Consider the following 19463-nt stretch of genomic DNA (forward strand, 5'->3'; position numbering starts at 1 on the left):
CATCTAAGTTCATTAGAGATATTGGTCTGTAGTTTTCTTTCTTTGAAGTGTCTTTGTCTGATTTCGGGATCAGGGTGATGTTGGTCTCATAGAATGAATTTGGAAGAGCTCCTTCTTTTTCTATTTCTTGAAATAACTTGAAAAGTATTGGTATTAATTCTTCTTTGACAGTTTTGTAAAACTCCGCTGTATATCCATCCGGTCCAGGGCTTTTCTTGGTTGGTAGTCTTTTGATGGCTTCTTCTATTTCCTCCTTTGTTATTAGTGTGTTTAAATTGTGTGTATCTTCCTGACTCAATCTGGGCAAATCATATGACTTAAGAAATTTATCGATATCTTCACTATCTTCTATTCTATTGGAATATAGGGTTTCGAAATAATTTCTAATTATCTTCTGTATTTCTGAAGTGTCTGTTGTGATATTGCCTTTTTCATCCTATATATTAGTAATTTGAGTTCTCTCTTTTCTTCTCTTCGTTAGCATGGCTAAGCTCTGTCGATCTTATTTATTTTTTCGAAGAAGCAACTTTTAGTTTTATCAATTTTTTCAATGGTTTTTTTTGTTTCAATTTCGTTGATTTCCGCTCTGATTTTAATTATTTCTTGCCTTCTACTACATTTGCTGTTGTTTTGTTCTTCCTTTTCTAGGGTTTTGAGATGAAGTGTGAGTTCATTTATTTGTTGGTTTTTTCTTTTTTTGAGGAATGAACTCCAGGCAATGAATTTTCCTCTTAAAACTGCTTTCATTGTGTCCCATAGATTCCGATATGTTGTGTCTGTATTTTCATTTATCTCTAAGAATTTTTTGATTTCTTTCTTTATGTCTTCTGTAACCCATTGATCATTCAATAGCATATTGTTCATTTTCCAGGTGATGCAGGATTTTTCCTTCCTTCTTTTATCATTGATTTCCAGTTTCATTCCATTATGGTCAGATAAGATGCATGGTATTATCTCCACACCTTTATATTTACTAAGAGTTGCCCTATGGCATAATATATGGTCTATCTTTAAGAAAGATCCATGTGCTGCTGAGAAGAAGGTGTACTTCCAGTCATGCTTATTTATTTATTTAAATATGGCTAGTTTTTCCTTTTTGGTTATTTTTTTCTTCCCTTTACTGAGTTACCTCCCACTGTTAGTTTTGGGTGCTGTTTTTCAATTCCTCTTCTTGTAGTGTTTTGCTCAAAATGCCTTGCAGTGCTGGTTTTCTGGCTGCGAATTCTTTTAACTGTTGTTTATCGTGAAATATTTTAATTTCATTGTCAAATCTGAAGCTTAATTTTGCTGGATACAGTATTCTTGGTTGGAATCCATTATTTTTCAGCATTTGAAATACGTTGTTCCAGGATCTTCTTGCTTTCAACGTCTGTGATGAAAAATCAGCTGTTAACCTTATTGGTTTACCCCTGAATGTAATCTGCCTCCTTTCTCTCGTAGCTTTTAATATTCTCTCCTTGTTCTGTATATTGGATATCTTCATAATTATGTGTCTTGGAGTTGGTCTATTACAGTTTTGTATGTTTGGGGTCCTGTAGGCTTCCAGGATTTGGCAATCCATTCCATCTTTCATATCTGGGAAGTTTTCTAAGATTATTTCATTCAATAGATTGTTCATTCCTTTGGTTTGAACCTCTAACCTTCTTCTATCCCAATGACTCTCAAGTTTGATTTTTTTATGACATCCCATATCTCTTTGATAGATTGCTCGTGATTTCTTAGCATCCTTTCTGTGTTGACTATATTCTTTTCAAGTTGATAAACTTTGTCTTCATTATCTGATGTTCTGACTTCTATTTGATCTAGTCTATTTGTAATATTCTCGTTTGAGTTTTTAATTTGGTTTATGGTTTCCTGCATTTCTAGGATTACTGATTGATTATTTTTTTTAAATCTGTATCTCCTGGTAGAGCTCATTCATTGCCATTTGAATTTGCTTATGTAATTCGTTTTCAAAGTATACTTTCATTGTTTGGACTTGCTGTCTAATGTCTTCTCTAAGATTCCGTTCCATCTGAGTTAGGTATGCCTTCATTTCTTTCTCTGTCCATTTTTCTGATGCCTCTAGGTTCTTCTGTGAATTTAAGTTGTCCTGCATTGTTTGTAATCCTTTTTTCCCTTGTTTTTTCATGGTGCTCACGTTACTTTCCAACTCTGTTTGACTGCTGTGTTTCTGTTTTCTCCTTTAAATTTGTTTTGGTTTTTATAGTTCCAATATCTCTCCTTTGTGTTGGGCGACAATGTTTAGAGATGTTGGATTTAATTGTGATTTAAGGTAAATTAAATCATTAAAGGCCTACAGATTTTGATGGCATATAGAGAATTGAGGTTTGAACTTAGGATTTTATGTTAAGGTCGGGCGATTTGATGGTATGGAGGTTAGTATATGTTAGCTTCTTTGGGGGGTTGCTCAAATGCAGGCGGATATTAACAAGAGAATAGCCAGGAGTACTTGGGGGTAGTTAAGGGCTTAGGCGGACTATAGACTGATTTGTAGTATTCATCTATTTGCATTTAGTAAGTTATACATAATCTGGGTGGTCATGCTTCAGAGGAAAGATGGGGAAAAGGTAAGGAAGCAAGCCAAGAGAGAGAGAGGGAGAGAAGAAAGAAAGAGAAAAGAATAGTAAAGAAAAAGAAATGATAAAAAATAATAGAATGCAGTAAAATATAAATTACAATTAAAAAATAATTTAAAAAAATTAAAATTAAAAAAAAGAAAGAAAGAAAAAAAAGGCATTGTTAGGCTTCTATTTTCTTCGCTCCCAGTAGGTGGTGCTGTGCCTTCTGGGCCAAGATTTTGCCCTCCGGCTGTAGGAAACAATCTGTGTGAGGCCGCTCCCTCCTCCCCCCACTGGTGTCTCTCAAAATCCATTAGCTTAGGTTTATTCCTGGTCTCTAGTCTCCTGGCTTCTCCTGCCAGCCAGGCCTTCCCCAGTGTGATACCTCTCAGCAGTTCAAGGTACACTCTGGGCCTGCAGTTTCCTGGATGTGGAGCGAGGCTATTGGGAATCGGCCCCTTATTGTTTTGATTCCCTCCAATAGCCACTCCTCCGAGAGCTGGCGAGACAGGTTTCGTTTTCACTGCTGGTTTGAGGGGGGAATTGGAGGTCAGGTGCCTTTAGCTTTCCCCATTCCTCTATTCACGCTCACTCTGTTAATCACGCCCCCGAAAGCCGGGGAGAGATTTTATGCGATATCCCCACTGTATGGGAGATGGATTAAAGGACACACACCTGTTCTACGCTGCCATCTGTCGGAAACTGGCAATGGTGACGTCAGCTCTCCAAGATGGTAGCCGATGGCTTCCTCGGTGGGCCGTCCGGTGTGGAGGACAGAACTGGACCGCTTCCTTCCCCCATCTCGAACTCAGCCCAGAGCACAGTGAGGGCACAGCCGGCAGGACCCCACAAAATCCGCAGCACCGTTCCTCTGCGTTGCTGGCCCGCCATTTCCTGGCGCGCTGCAGTCTCTAGCAGCGGGGCAGGCCGCCGATCAAACAGCCTGAATCTCCGGGCGCACAGTTCACTCGAGATTGAGCCCCAGTAACCGATCCTCAGGTGATGGAAATCCTTCCTGTAGGTTTCGGTGCACCCCAATTTTGCTGGAAATTCCTAACAGGATAGCTTTTGACCGTTCTAACTCATTATTCACCTGCGCAGTGATGCGGTACACGGGGGTGATGCACTCTATTCACCGCCATCTTCCCCCAGTCTTCTTTTTTCTTTTTTGGTGTGTACTCTTTTTTTCTCCCTTATTAGTATGTGCTTTTTATTCTTTCTCTTCAATTAGATTATAATACCATTTATTATAATCATTTTTACCTTTGTTTTTTTTTGAGTCCTCTGTGCCTTAGACCCTCTATAAATACTGAAAAACTATTTATTTGATTTAAAGTTTTCTGAAAAATATAAAATTAATATAAAATTAATTTATTAGTTATTTTTCAGCTATAGAAAATAAAATTTTATTATTCAAATGAGACAGTTTTCCTTTACCTCCTTTTTTATTTTAATATCCAGTGATTTTCATAAGAATATACACAGTAATTAGAATCAGAACGGATGAAGAGATTATAAATATTTAGTGATCCATAAATTCAGGGTTATTGCTTTGTTTTTATATTAATCCACGTGACTGGTTAGTTACTCCTGTTGCTTTTTGTTGTTGTTGTTGTTGTTTTGTGGTGCTGGATATTGGATACTGAATCCAGCACCTTGTACATTCAAGGCAAGCATTCTACCAACTGAGCTATATCCCCAGTCCTCCTGTGACTTTTTATGAAGTTCTGTTATGTTTAGCATGTATCATTAATACTTAAAATTTTAATTAGGTGTACATTGTACTACTTCCTAATTTACACAAATTCTAAATGGATTTTTAGAGTTAAGCCATTGTGTTAATGTTTTTGTATTCTGTCATCTTAAGGTCACACTAGAAATAAAGTTGAAGAAGCACTTATTAATGAAGAAGCAATTTTGAACCTCATGGAAAATAGTCAGACTTTTCAGCCTTTGACCCAAAGACTGAGTGAGTCACCAGTTTTCAGTAAGTAATAATACTGTCATAAATATTCATTATTTTAATCAGTGAAAGTGAGTTTGTAGGGTAGTATTTTTTTCTTTGATTTGAAGATAATAATGTTTCTTATTCAGTAATTTTATATTTCTACTAAGTATAAAAATAAAATTTTGTATTAAATGAAGTAGCTTTGCTTATTTGTTTTCTAAATAGATTTTTTAAAAACTGTTGTGCAAGTAAATATTTTGCTGGGCATGGTTACACAAACCTGTAATCCCAGTGGTTCAGGAGGCTGAGTCAGGAGGATCGCAAGTTCAGAGTTAGCCTCAGCAATTTGGCAAGAACCTATCTCAAAAATAAAAATTAAAAAGGGGCTGGGAGTGTTCTTCAGTAATTAAGCACCCTTGGGTTCATCCTTGATACCAAAAAACAACAAAATAATTGTTCTTTGATTGGAAGAAACCATATTACTTAAAGCGGAAAATGCACTTATTTTTAATTAATGTTCTGCAAAGTGATACATTACTAAAACAATATTCTTTCTTAGTATTAGATCTCTGATTTGAAATTCCTTTCAAGCTATTAATTTTGGGGCTAATATAGCATAGGACAGTTCTTTCTGAGTGTCTTTGCATTACACTAAACACATTTTTGTTAGCATCATAAACCATTTACACAATTTCTTCTTGATAATTTAGTCTAACTTACTGAAATCTTTTCAGGAAATTAACATTTTTGTTGCATAAAATGAGATACTTTGAGTCTTTTATTTTGTTTGATGAGTTAATTTTATGCTTCTTTCCTTCTTCACTTTCCATTTTTAAATTTTTATAGAATCAAATGTGATTCCAGTCCATTAAATGTCCTGTTTGCTATTTACATTTTCGTCTGAATGAAAAATAAATTGACTGATTATGAATAATACCCAAATTTTTGTACGTACTTACAATTCAAAACACTTTAAACAGGGAACTATTTTCTTTTTCTTTTTTAAATGAGTGGTCACATGTATGAGGAAATCATCCTATAACCACATTAAAAATCAATTTGAGGTTTATAATTTAAAATGTTATAATTCTCTATCTGAATAAATTAATATATATACCAAGGTATTTTAAATTATATTCTAGTTATTTTAAAAAACAGAAGAACATAGAAAAAGTTAAATTAAAAAAAGAGAGTCATATCCATATTTCATTATATTAGTCAAAGATACTGTATCATTAGTGGATATGAAAAACTAATTATAATTCTTTGGATGATTGTGCAAATGATTGTAGTTGGTAGCATGATTGGACTGATTTTGGAAATATCAACAAAGGAAACTTAAAACATGATATTTTAATAATGAATATTGTATTACCTCTTTTTACAGAGAAAAGGGTAATATAATAGATTAGAACAGACCCCTGCTTTGTGGTCTTTTATTTTTTTCTTTAATAACTTTTTTTAGTGTGCTTCACCCTCTCAAGTGTACAATGTTGTGGTTTTTAATACATTCATGGAGTTGTATGACTATTACCACTATACAATCCAGAACATTTTTATCACCCTCAGAAAAATCCCTGTACCCATTAGCATTCATGCTCTATTTCTTCTCTCAGCCCCTGGCAACTATTAATCTATAGTCTCTTGTGTTAGATCTATCTAATTGAGTCATTTCATACAAATGGAGTTATATATGTTCTTTTATATCTTGATGCTTCATTTAATATAATGCTTTCAAAGTTCATCCATATTTTAGCATATATGAGTACTTAATTAATTTTTCCTGCTGAATAGTGTTCCATTGTGTAGATAATACCACATTGTGTTTATCCATTAATCAGTTGATGGATGTTTGGGTTGTTTACACTTTTTTGGATATTATGAATATTCTGATATTTATTCATGCACAGATTTTTGTGTGGACACAATGTTTTCAGTTCTCTTGAGTATATATGTAGGAGTTTTTATGGGTCATATGATATTGAACCTAGAGGGGAAAAAAACATACTCAGTTTCCCTGTACTTTCACGTAATAACAGTGAACACAGAAGACTTCTGTGACCAAGTATGTACAGTGTTTTCCCCACACACCAAGTGTGGATCAATTCTGCAATAGACCCATCAGGATGTTCTCTAATAATTCAGTTTAGTTCTGACACCATCTGTCTGGAGACAGCATCAGATCTCTTAGGTTGAGGGCTCAATCCCCGAGACTTAAGATTGCTAATCACAAGCCTCAGGTTGTTTTACTTGTGTTTCTGACTGGTTTTAACTTGGGATCCCTTTTTGAGTTTGATTAATTCGCTAGAGCAGCTCATAGAACTCAGGGAAACACTTTGGTTTCTGGGTTATTATAAAGGATTTTATAAAAGATATTGATGAATATAAGATGAAGAGATGGGTAAGGCAAGGTATGAAGGAAAGGCACAGAACTCCCATGCGTCTTGTATGTTCCACTCTCTAGGAACTTCTGCATGTTTGGCTATCCAGAAGCTCTCAGAACTCAGTCTCTTTGGGTTTTTATGGACATTTTGTTCCATGACTGATTGAATCATTACCCTCTGTTGATCAGCTCAATCTTCACCTCCTCTCCACACCCATGGAGGTTGAAGACTCAAAGTCTCCACTCTAATTCTGCCTTGGTTTTTCTGGTGATGAGCCTTCATCCTGAAGCTACCTTGGTACCGCCAGCTATTTGTTAACTCACCAGAGCATAAAAAAGACATTTATCACTTACGAGGATTTTAGAAGAGATTACGAGGATTTTAGAAGTGGAAATGAGAGCAAAGACCATATATATATCACAATATCACATATAGTAACTTTATGTTTAACATTTTGAAGAACCACTGTATCATTTTACAGTCTGACCAGTAGTGTATGAGAGTTCCAGTTTCTTCACAGCTTTGCCAATATTTGCTATTATATATCTTTATTTTTTGTTTTAGCCATCCTAATGTGTATAATTTTATAAATAATACCATTAATTATTTTTTAAATAATATTTAAATGGTATTTTTCAACTACAGATTTCCTTTTACTATTTTGTGAGCTAAATAAAGGTTAAGTGAAGGATAAAACTGTATAAATACATAATTTAAGGAATTTTTTAGCATTAATTTATATTTTTATTATATGTTTACTTTGAGCACTTATGACTGTGTTTTGTTTAGCAGTCTTCACGCTTAAATAAGAGCCTGGAGAGCTTGTTAAAATGCAAATTCTTGTTCTCTATCCCCAAAATTGTCAGTAAATGAGGGATGAGGTGTGAGAATCTTCTAATAAGGTTGCTAAATTATTCTAATACTAATGGCCTAACGATAGGAAAGTTATATAAATACCTGAGCCTTTGTTCCAACTATATTCTTTTAGCATGTGTCAGCATCTATGATGCTATTGTTCTTTTGTAATTGATCTCAGTTATTGGATAATTTAGAAATTTGAAGTTGTTTGTTGATTTGTTTCATTTGTTTTATAGTGGACAGTAGTCCTGATGAGGCTCTGGTACATCTTCTTGCTGGTTTGGAAAGTGATGGATATCAGGGGGAAAGAAATAGAGTGCTATCACCTTGTCACTCCTTTGGAGACACTAAAATTCCCCAAAATAGTGATGATGAAGAAAATGAACCACAAATTGAAAAAGAAGAAATGGAGCTCAGTTTGGTGATGTCTCAGAGATGGGACAGCAATATTGAAGAACATTGTACCAAAAAGAGGTAATTTTTCAATTATTTTAACAGTTTCCTTTTGTCTTCATTCCTTTAATCAGAAATTATTTCTTGCTGTTATTCATATTATCAAATGCCTTATGAACTAAATTGACTTCTTTTAAAGTCTTTAACCCTTTTAAGTAGTACTTTGGTTTTCATGTAGCATATTCCAAGCAAAATAAAGTTTTGCTATAATTAAAATAAGATTCTAACTTTTAAAAAATCTTCTATTTGTATATACATGCCCTCTGAAAGTTGAACTATTATGAATGTAAACAACAATGTATGGAGTCAGCTTGAAGACAAGTATTGGTTACCAAATCTGATTAGACTGAAGGAGTTAAATACTGAAAATTAAAAAATGAGAAAATCTCAGAAGCAAACACTGGTATTGTTTTGTTTCTCAAGAAACAAAAGATGGCACTTCACTTTACTAAGTCAGAGCCTGAGCTTGATTATTTGAATCTGCCCCTAAGTTGTATGATGTGTGGGTAGAAAAATTAGGCCTCTGAGCCTGAAAGACTGAAAATGCTTCTCTTCTAAGCTTCTATAGGCTATACTAAAGTCTGTGTTTGAAAATTTCAACCCCAGATACATTATTGAAGGGGTAAAAGTTCATCCAAACATTCAGTTTATTTGTATATAACATAAGTATTTATTTTCTACCTAATAAATTAAGATACTGAAATCTCTATATACAACATTATATTCTCCTTTCTCATATAGTCTCTACTGTCATAATAAGCCTGGTTTATCCCATAATTCAGTTCATGCTTATTAATTAGTCCAATTCTGTAAAAACCGTGCCCACTTTAATTTTGGAAAAACAAACCTAACATTTCATAAATGTATATTAGAAAGAAATCAAATAATACAGGAAATAATTTTACTCTATATATTGAACGTTATACTCTACCCCACGTTTCATAGTTAAGAACACTATAAAAATGAGAAAGGGAAGTATTTTGATAGTCATCATGTGGAAAATTATATAGTCTAGCTTCATATGGCTACAGAGTACAAAAACAGAGATAATGTATGGAAGTTGGAAAAGAAGATTTTGAATGGTATAGAAATATAATTACCAACAGAGTTGAGAAGAAAGATTGTATGTAGTATAGGAAGGCAGTTACTAACCACGATAGAAAGATTGTCCTGTAGGACGCAAACACCTTAACCTATGATAATTCAAGATATTATGGAGCTGTGAATTCAGGAATTATGTTGTTTTCTAGTTCACATGATAGGGATTATAAAATCTGTTCACAATAACTTTTTGGCAAGTATGTTAGTGGGACATGTTAATAAAGCAAAATAAATCTGCTTTTATTTGTAAGTTATAATTTTTAGATCTTTTTAATTATTTTACTGTTGTAATCAAGTTAGAAAAATATTTTGTATCTAAAATACTCTTTTCTAATGACACACTCACCAGTGTATTTTCATATTCTTTAGGTCACTGTGCAGAAATACCCACAGAAGTTCAACCGAAGAGGATGATTCATCTTCAGAAGAAGAAATGGAATGGAGTGATAACAGTTTGCTTCTTGCCAATCTTTCTATACCTCAGTTAGATGGAACTGCAGATGAAAATAGTGGTAAGTAATCAAGTCTATTGTGAACATTTGGCTATTTAGGGACAAAAACATATATTTTATGTGTTTTGAACTATAATCACATTTCCTATATAGTTGATTAGGGGAGGCCATAGTGACACTATTTTGTTTTGTTCTTTAGGATTTTTTCCTCTGGGAGAAATATAGATATATAATTCCTTCTCATTTTTAGGATGATATAACATTTTTTAATTATTAATTCTAAGCTTTGAAAGCATTAATGAGTTTATTATGTTAATATTTAAGTAGCAAAAATAAACTAACATATATGCTCAGCTTATTTGAAGTGATACTACAAATACGCATAATATTTTATGAAAAATTTTATGGCTGAGTAATATTCCATTATGTATATATGCCACATTTTTTTTTAATCTGTTCATCTATTGAAGGGCATCTAGGTTGGTTCCACAGTTTAGCTATTGTGAATTGTGCTGCTATAAACATTGATGTGGCTGTGTTCCTGTAGTATGCTGTTTTTAAGTTGTTTGGGTATAGACCGAGGAGAAGGACAGCTGGGTCAAATGGTGGTTCCATTCCCAATTTTCCAAGAAATCTCCATACTGCTTTCCATATTGGCTGCACCAATTTGCAATCCCACCAGCAGTGTATGAGTGTACCTTTTTCCCCCACATCCTCACCAACACTTATTGTTGTTTGTCTTCATAATAGCTGCCATTCTGACTGGAGTAAGATGAAATCTTAGAATGGTTTTGATTTGCATTTCTCTAATTGCTAGTGATGATGAACATTTTTTCATGTATTTGTTGATTGATTGTACATCATCTTCTGAGAAGTGTCTCTTCAGGTCCTTGGCCCATTTATTGATTGGGTTATTTGGTTTTTTTGGTGTAAATGTGGCATATATACCCAATGGAATATTACTCAGCAATAAAAGAGAATAAAATCATGGCATTTGCAGGTAAATAGATGGAGTTAGAGAAGATAATGCTAAGTGAAGTTAGTCAATACCAAAAAACCAAATGCCAAATGTTTTCTTTGATATAAGGAGGCTGATTCATAATGGGATAGGGAGCGGGAACATGGGAAGAATAGATGAACTCTAGATAGGGCAAAGGGGTTGGAGGGAAAGGGAGAGGGCATGGGCTAATTAATGATGGTGGAATGTAATGATCATTACTATGCAAAGTACATGTATGAAGACACAAATTGGTGTGAATATATTATGTATACAACCAGAGATATGAAAAATTGTGCTCTATATATGTAATGAGAATTATAATGCATTCTGCTGTCATATATAAATGAAAAAAAATTACATAAAAAATTTAAATGTGACAGTATCTTTCCTTATTCCCTGAGACACTGAATACTAATCTTTTTCTGATCAAAAGAGTGTGTTTAAAATAATGACTAATAATTTTAGCTAACTGTTGATTCAAGTTGAGTTGTCTTAATTATAGAAATGATATTTTTCTTACGGTAACCATTTTAAACATACAAACCTAATTTCATATGATTTCTTTGTTGGTGATAGTATCTTGATATCAGAAAATATTTTAAAAATTAAGACAGTGAGAATGAAATAAATTCTTATTTTGTCTCATTCTAGACAATCCTTTGAACAATGAAAATTCTAGAGCCCATTCCTCTGTGATTGCAACAAGCAAGCTATCAGTAAAACCCTCCATCTTTCACAAAGATGCTGCTACATTAGAACCCCCAACTTCTGCTAAGATTACCTTTCAGTGTAAACACACAAGTGCCCTTTCTTCTCATGTTTTGAACAAGGAGGATTTAATTGAAGACCTTTCACAGCCAAGCAACATAGAAAAAGGCTTAGATAATTCAGTCACTTCTTTTACAAATGAAAGCACTTACTCTGTGAAATACCCTGGATCATTAAACAGTACTGTCCATTTAGAAAATTCTCAGAAAGAGAGTGGTAAGAAAGATATTCTCCCAGTATCTTCCTGTGAAAGTAGTATTTTTGATTATGAAGAAGATATTCCATCTGTTACAAGACAAGTACCAAGTAGAAAGTATACAAACACTAGAAAAATTGAAAAGGATGCACCTTTTATGCATGTGAACCGCCATACCAGCGAGAATACATTGGGCAAAAACTCTTTCAACTTTTCTGACTTAAGTCACTCAAAAAATAAATTATGTTCTGAAGGAAATGAAAAAGGAAACAACACAGCTCTGAATAGTTTATTCCCTTCATCATTAACTGAAAATTGTGAATTGCTGTCATGCTCAGGGGAGAATAGAACTGTGGTGCACTCTCTTGACAGCATTGCTGATGAGAGTGGATTAAATAAACTTAAAATCAGATATGAAGAATTTCAAGAACATAAAACAGAAAAGCCAAGTCTCAGCCAGCAAGCAGCACATTATATGTTTTTTCCCAGTGTTGTTCTTTCTAATTGTCTCTCTAGACCACAGAAACTATCTCCTGTCACATATAAACTACAACCTGGCAATAAACCATCCCGATTAAAATTGAATAAAAAGAAACTTGTCGGTCATCAGGAGAATTCTACCAAATGTAGTGAGATTGGATCCACAAAAGATGGTTGTATACAAAATAATCCTTATAATAGTAGTCCTGGGAAGGATAACATATTGGCCAATGATTTAATTAAAGCTACCCGTGGAGCTTTTGAAAATAAAGCACCTACAGACAGTTTTATAGACTGTCATTTTGGAGATGGATCCTTAGAAAATGAACAGTCCTTTGGACTATATGGAAACAAATACACACTTAGAGCCAAACGCAAAGTAAATTATGAAACTGAAGATAGTGAGTCAAGTTTTGTAACACACAACTCAAAAATTAGCCTACCTCATACCATGGAAATTGGTGAAAGTTTAGATAGAACTCTCAAATCTCGAAAAAGAAGAAAAATGTCTAAAAAGCTGCCCCCTGTCATCATAAAGTATATTATTATTAATAGATTTAGAGGGAGAAAAAATATGCTTGTGAAGCTAGGAAAAATAGACTCTAAAGAAAAACAAGTAATATTAACAGAGGAAAAAATGGAACTGTATAAGAAGCTTGCACCTTTGAAGGATTTTTGGCCAAAAGTTCCTGACTCCCCTGCAACCAAATATCCCATTTATCCACTCACACCAAAGAAAAGTCACAGAAGAAAGTCAAAACATAAGTCTGCTAAGAAAAAAACTGGTAAGCAACAAAGGACAGAAAGTGAAAATATTAAAAGAACTTTGTCTTTCAGGAAAAAGCGGTCACATACTATACTTTCTCCTCCCTCACCATCTTACAATGCTGAAACCGAAGACTGTGACTTGCATTACAGTGATGTTATGTCTAAACTAGGTTTTCTTTCTGAGAGAAGCACAAGTCCTATAAATTCTTCTCCACCTCGCTGCTGGTCTCCCACAGATCCAAGAGCTGAAGAAATGATGGCTGCTGCAGAAAAAGAAGCAATGCTTTTTAAGGGTTCTAATGCATATAATAATAAGACTGTTAATTCTCGTGCAGGAAAAAACAGTCGAGCAAGAGCACAGGTTAAGAAATCAAAAGCAAAGCTTGTTAATCCTTCTGTTACTAAGAAAAGGAACAAACGAAATCAGACAAATAAACTAGTAGATGATGGAAAAAAGAAACCAAGAGCAAAACAGAAACAAAAAACAAACGAAAAAGGTACATCAAGAAAGCACATAACACTTAAGGATGAAAAGATCAGATCTCAGCCTGGTTCTGAAGTTAAGTTTGTGCTAAAACACCAGAATACATCTGAGCTCACAAATAGTTCTGGAGACTCTCAAGTACTTTTGAAACAGAAAGAGGTGTCACTAATAGGTTCTGTTATAGATCATCCCCTTTCTCCTCCCCAACCGACTGGAATCAATGCACAACAGAAGATATCTAGCTGCTTTTCTTCTTTCTTAGAGAACAAGAAGTCTACAGATGTCCAAACATTCCCCAGTTCACGAGATGATTTGCACTCACCAGTTTGTAGTTCTATAGGACCTGGAATCTCAAAAATTAATATTCAGAGGTCTCATAATCAAAGTGCTATGTTTACTCTAAAGGAATCAGCCTTGATTCAAAAAAATATATTTGACCTTTCCAATCATTTGTCTCAGGTAGCACAGAGTACACAGATACCTTCAGGTATAATGTCTCCAAAGACAGAAGAAAATACAAATATACAAAAAAACTATTTGTCATCTTTTGGAAAGTTAAATGAATATCGTAATTCCCTAGAATCAAAACCAGACCAGGTCTATGCCCCTAATTTTTTGCATTGCAAAGACAGTCAGCAGCAGATCCTGTGTATGGCAGAACAATCAAAGCACAGTGAAACTTGTTCTCCAGGAAATATGGCTTCAGAGGAAAGCCAAATGCCTACTAATTGCTTTGTAACTTCCTTGAGAAGTCCGATCAAACAAATAGCATGGGAGCAGAAACAAAGGGGCTTTATTTTAGACATGTCAAATTTTAAACCTGAAAGGGTAAAACAAAGGTCACTGTCAGAAGCAATTTCACAAACCAAAGCACTTTCTCAATGTAAAAGTCAAAATGTTTCAGCACCTTCAGCATTTGGTGAAGGTCAGTCTGGACTGGCAGTTTTAAAAGAATTGTTACAAAAAAGACAGCAGAAAGCACAAAATGCAAATACTACACAGGACCCATTACCTGTTAAACATCAACCAAACAAAAATATGTCTGGTTCCCTTGAACAAAACAAAGTAAATAAACGGACACGATCAGTAACATCTCCAAGAAAACCTCGAACTCCCAGGAGTACAAAACCTAAAGAAAAAACTCCCAGACTTCTAAAAGTCGACTCTCTAAACTTACAAAACTGTGGCCAATTGGATAATTCCGTATCAGATGACAGTCCTATCTTTTTTTCAGATCCAGGTTTTGAAAGTTGCTACTCCCTTGAAGACAGCTTGTCTCCTGAACATAATTATAATTTTGATATTAACACAATAGGTCAGACTGGATTCTGTAGCTTTTATTCCGGAAGTCAGTTTGTCCCAGCTGATCAGAATTTGCCTCAGAAATTTCTGAGTGATGCAGTTCAAGATCTTTTTCCAGGACAAGCTATAGAAAAAAGTGAGTTTTTAAATCATGACAACCAGAAGTGTGATGACGACAAGCATCATGCCTCGGACTCAACCTCATGGATTAGGTCTGGAACTTTAAGTCCTGAACTTTTTGAGAAATCACCCATAGATAGCAATGAAAATCATCGCCACAACCAGTGGAAAAACAGCTTTCATCCTCTAACAACTCGGGCTAATTCAATAATGGAGTCTTTCTGTGTACAGAAAGCAGAAGACTGTCTAAATGAAAAATCTAGATTGAATAGAAGTTCAGTAAGCAAAGAAGTTTTTCTTAGCCTCCCACAACCAAGCAATTCAGACTGGATTCAAGGACATACTAGAAAAGAAATTAGACAGTCTCTTGATTCAGTTAATACCTCTTTCACTACAATATTATCCTCCCCTGATGGTGAACTAATGGATGCAGCCTCTGAAGATTTAGAATTGTATGTTTCAAGAAACAATGAAATGTTAACACCAACACCTGATAGTTCACCAAGGTCTACCAGTTCTCTCTTACAATCTAAAAATGGTACTTTCACCCCTCGAACTGCTCACATTTTGAAACCACTTATGTCCCCACCAAGTAGAGAAGAAATTGTTGCCACTTTGTTGGATCATGACCTTTCAGAAACTATTTACCAGGAACCATTTTGCAGTAATCCTTCTGATGTACCAGAAAAGCCCAGGTAATCAGAATTTCTTCCTCCTTGGATCACTTTGAATAATTATTACTGGTTGCTAGTTTACTGTCTCTGATACTGTATTAATAAGAATCATTTTGGAAATCAGTCATACACTTATTTTTAAAATTCGCAAACTAATTCAATGTTGCACCTTGAAAACATATTTAAGTTGATTCAACTATATTTAACACTGTCTCCTTTAAGGAGGGTCACCATGATATGATGCAAAATTTTAAAAATATGTCATAATACTTTAAAAGTATTACAATGATCTTTGTTTTTCCTATTTCCGGGAATTGAACCCAAGTGAGTACTCTGTCACACAGGTAGACCTGACAATAATCATTTTTATTTAATTTAGTTGTTATTTTGGGTATGAGGAGTTGAACCCAGGGTTACTTTGCCATTGAGATTTATTCTCAGCCCTTTTTAAGTCAGGGTCTCACTAAGTTGCTGAGGCTGGCTTTGAACTTGGCAATCCCAACTACCTCAGCCTCCCAAGCTGCTGGGACTTCAGGAATGCACCACCACACCTGGCTTAAATGGTATTTTTTTTTTTTATGTTAAACTTTTGTACTTTTAAAAAATAAACTCATTTTTTAGAAAGTTTTTGGAAATGATTATTAGCTTTCCATCACTGTTTATAACAAATATCTGAGATAATCAAGTTATAAAGAGAAAAAAAATTATTTTGGCTTACAGTTTTAGAGGTTTCAGTTTGTGAGTGATTGATCCTATTACTTTGGGCCCATGGCTAGAAGGCGTATTATGGTGGTAGGACATGGCAGAGCAGAATTGCTCCCCTCATGACCAGGAAGGGAAAGAGGAATAAACTGTGACCCCATAATCCCCTTCATGAGTACACCCCCCCAGTAACCTAAAGACCTCCCACTAAGTCCCACTTATTAAAGTTTTCACCACCTCCCAATGTTGCCAAGCTCTTTGATATATCTGAAGATCCAAAGCATAGAAATGAATATACATATTGTTGCATAAGTACTCATATTTAATATACATATTATTACATAAGTACTCTTATGATAATTAAAGATTATTTTAAATTGTATCTGTTATAAACCATTTCCTTTTCAATGGTTCCAGTATCTTCAGTCTTATTGTTAGTTTATACAATTACAAGTATAGATGGGCTTTGGTTCCCCTTATCTCTTTCTTTTAAGACTTCTCAGGGAATTGATAAACAAAAAGGCATATATAACTAATAGCAAAATAGAATAACCATGCTTGTTATTTATCAGTGATTGAGGATTTATCCTCTGCCACCTTCATCACTAGGTTAGGGAATATCTGATAAGAGCTAAACTGGAGAAAGTGACTTAATCCAGGAGGTTTAAATGATGGTTCTTGTTCCTGCTTCAGTAGTTATCCTTACCCATTTGCAGAGAGGCAATTCATTTCATCCATCTAGTCAGCAATAGAGGAAAATGGTGAAGATGGCTAAAGCAGGCCCTGCTTAGTTTAAATGATAAAAATAGTTATGAAGAGCCAAATAAGGCAGAGACCATACTGCATATATGCACTGACCTTTAGCACTACCGTGTTTCTAACCTTAGTTACACACACAGAAACATATACACACAGCATGTACTCATATCATTATGTATTTTTCCAAACCCAAAGAAAAGATATATAAGGACAAGAATGAATTCAAATGTAAAGTATGGAGTTTGGTTGTTTTGGTGTGTCAATGTAGGTTCATCAGTAGCAATACTTGTACTACTCTGATAATAGAGGAAGCTATGTACATGTGTGCGTTCAGGGGCAATATGGAAAATCTCTGCATGCTTCTTTCAATTTTGCTATGATTGAAATAAACCACTATAAAATTACTTCATAAGGTCTTTTTTTTTTAATTTTACACAGTGAATGCCAGCAAATAAATAAACAATAATTCCTGTAGGGTTCCATTTAAGAAAGGGTTGAAGGCTGGAGATGTGGTTCACTTGTGGAGAGCCTTGCCTATCATTTGTGAAGCCCTTGGCTTCAATCTCTAGCACCACAAAAATTCTTTTAGAAAACTTAAGTAGGCAGTCAGTAATATTAAGAAGTTTCCTTCCCTCCTGATGATTTGAAGTATAAAACAGAAATTTTCCCTTTCTTCCCAACAGTTTTATTTAGTACCCACATGGTACTTGCTCTATTTCACTGCTAGAATACATTAATTTATGTTCCTTAGACATAAGATTCCATTATTTGGGAACTTTGACTTGATTAATAGTAATTACGGTATATTTTCAGTTAAACTATTTTTTCTATCTTAGCCATATATGGTATTTTAATTTTTAGTTAACAAACTTGCCATGTAATAGTTACTAACTTTATATTGCCATTAGTTATTAATGTCTAACTTAGAAACTTGTCCTCTAGCTAAAATAAAAGAATAGTAACCACTATTTTTGAGAAATAGTATTTTAAATAAAAATCTATATATTCAATATAAAAAATGTAGGAAGTATAAAAGAAGTCATCCCATTTCTCTGCCTAGCATTAGCCACTGTAATATTTTTAATGTACTTTCTTCCTTTTTTCAAATGTTGTTTTTAATTTGATTTGTTTTATGAAATGTGCTCTTACTGTAGTCACAGTATGATGTCCAAACTTAATACTTATATTTTTAAATTTATGAGTTTCTTAAAGCATCAATTTGAATTTCTTGAAATATCCTTTAATGACTGCTTAATAGTCTATCATATGTATAGTATTGGACAGAAAGGTTATTTCCTTTTTTTCCCCAACATATATGAACTGTGATTAGTATCTTTTTCTTAAGTGTTTCTTGTATTCTTGAGTTTTTCCATATAGTCCTAGAAGTAGATTGCTGAAAACTTTAAGACTCTTGATATATATTGTGAAATTTTTACCATGCTGCTGAAAATATAAAAGAAAGCAAACTCACCACACCTTGCCAATGCTGCTTATTCTTTACTTCATTTTTACCTCTGTGTCAGTATTAGCATTGGGTATGGCCACATGGTATGTGCAATAGCAATAATTCTGTTTTCTAATTTTTCACATAAGTGGAGAGAAAGTGCAGGGGAGGTGCTAAATGCTGGTTACAGAGTTGATTAGTAGAAGCCAAAGTCTTTATAAAAGGGACAGAGAACTTTATAAAAGAACAAATAACCCCAGTGTTCCTCCTTCAGCTTTAAATCAGAAAACATGAATTCAGTTAATTAAATTTTATCTAGCGACCAGGACTTTTGGGGAATCATGCTTAATTAAGAACTATCTTCATATCCATAAAAAAAGTTATCATGAGGAAGAAAGACTAGACTTACATTATGTTGCTATAGTAAGCACAAATAGTATCAATATATTACAGAAAAATAGGTTTCGCTTAATACTTTTAACAGAAATAAACTAGGCTGTCTTTTAATTACTATTTCTCCATATATACATACATTAGTAGCATTTAAGCTATGTATTTTATAGACCTTGTCAAGTCTTTGTTTTTGTTTGTTTGGTACTGGGAATTGAACCCAGGGGCACTTTACCACTGAGCTACATCCCCAGTCCTCTTTATTTATTTATTTATTTTTTTCCTGAGACAGGGTTTTGCTAAGTTGCTTAGGGCCTCACTAAGTTGTTGAGGTGGGCCTCAATCTTGCAATCCTCCTGCCTCAGCCTCCTGATTTGCTGGGATTACAGGTGTGCACCACCACTCCCAGCTTGGGCCCTGCCGACTCTTTTTTTGTTTTTTGAGTACTAGGGATTGAACTGAGGGGAACTTAACCACTGAGCTACAATACCCAGCCCTGTTTTGTATTTTATTTAAAGACAGGGTTTCACTGAGTTGCTTAGCACCTTGCTTTTGCTGAGGCTGACTTTGAACTCAATGATCCTCCTACTTCAGCCTCCTGAGCCACTGGGATTACAGG

General features: G+C 34.4%; 1 protein-coding gene across 4 annotated transcripts in view; it reads left to right on the forward strand.

Moving 5' to 3' along the window:
* Positions 1-19463, forward strand: part of Rev3l (REV3 like, DNA directed polymerase zeta catalytic subunit) — a 185109-nt gene that overhangs the window by 94930 nt on the left and 70716 nt on the right. For all 4 annotated transcript variants that reach the window (XR_011707713.1, XM_027928308.3, XM_071613117.1 and 1 more), the window contains 4 exons: positions 4429-4548; positions 7988-8225; positions 9675-9817; positions 11409-15570. Coding sequence is in view for 3 of the 4 variants with exons in the window: in XM_027928308.3 (XP_027784109.2) it covers positions 4429-4548; positions 7988-8225; positions 9675-9817; positions 11409-15570 (4663 nt within the window). In the remaining variant the exon portion in view is untranslated. The remainder of the gene's footprint in view (positions 1-4428; positions 4549-7987; positions 8226-9674; positions 9818-11408; positions 15571-19463) is intronic.

This window comes from Marmota flaviventris, chromosome 6 (assembly GCF_047511675.1).
Source record: "Marmota flaviventris isolate mMarFla1 chromosome 6, mMarFla1.hap1, whole genome shotgun sequence".
In the NCBI taxonomy this organism is placed as follows: domain Eukaryota; kingdom Metazoa; phylum Chordata; class Mammalia; order Rodentia; family Sciuridae; genus Marmota; species Marmota flaviventris.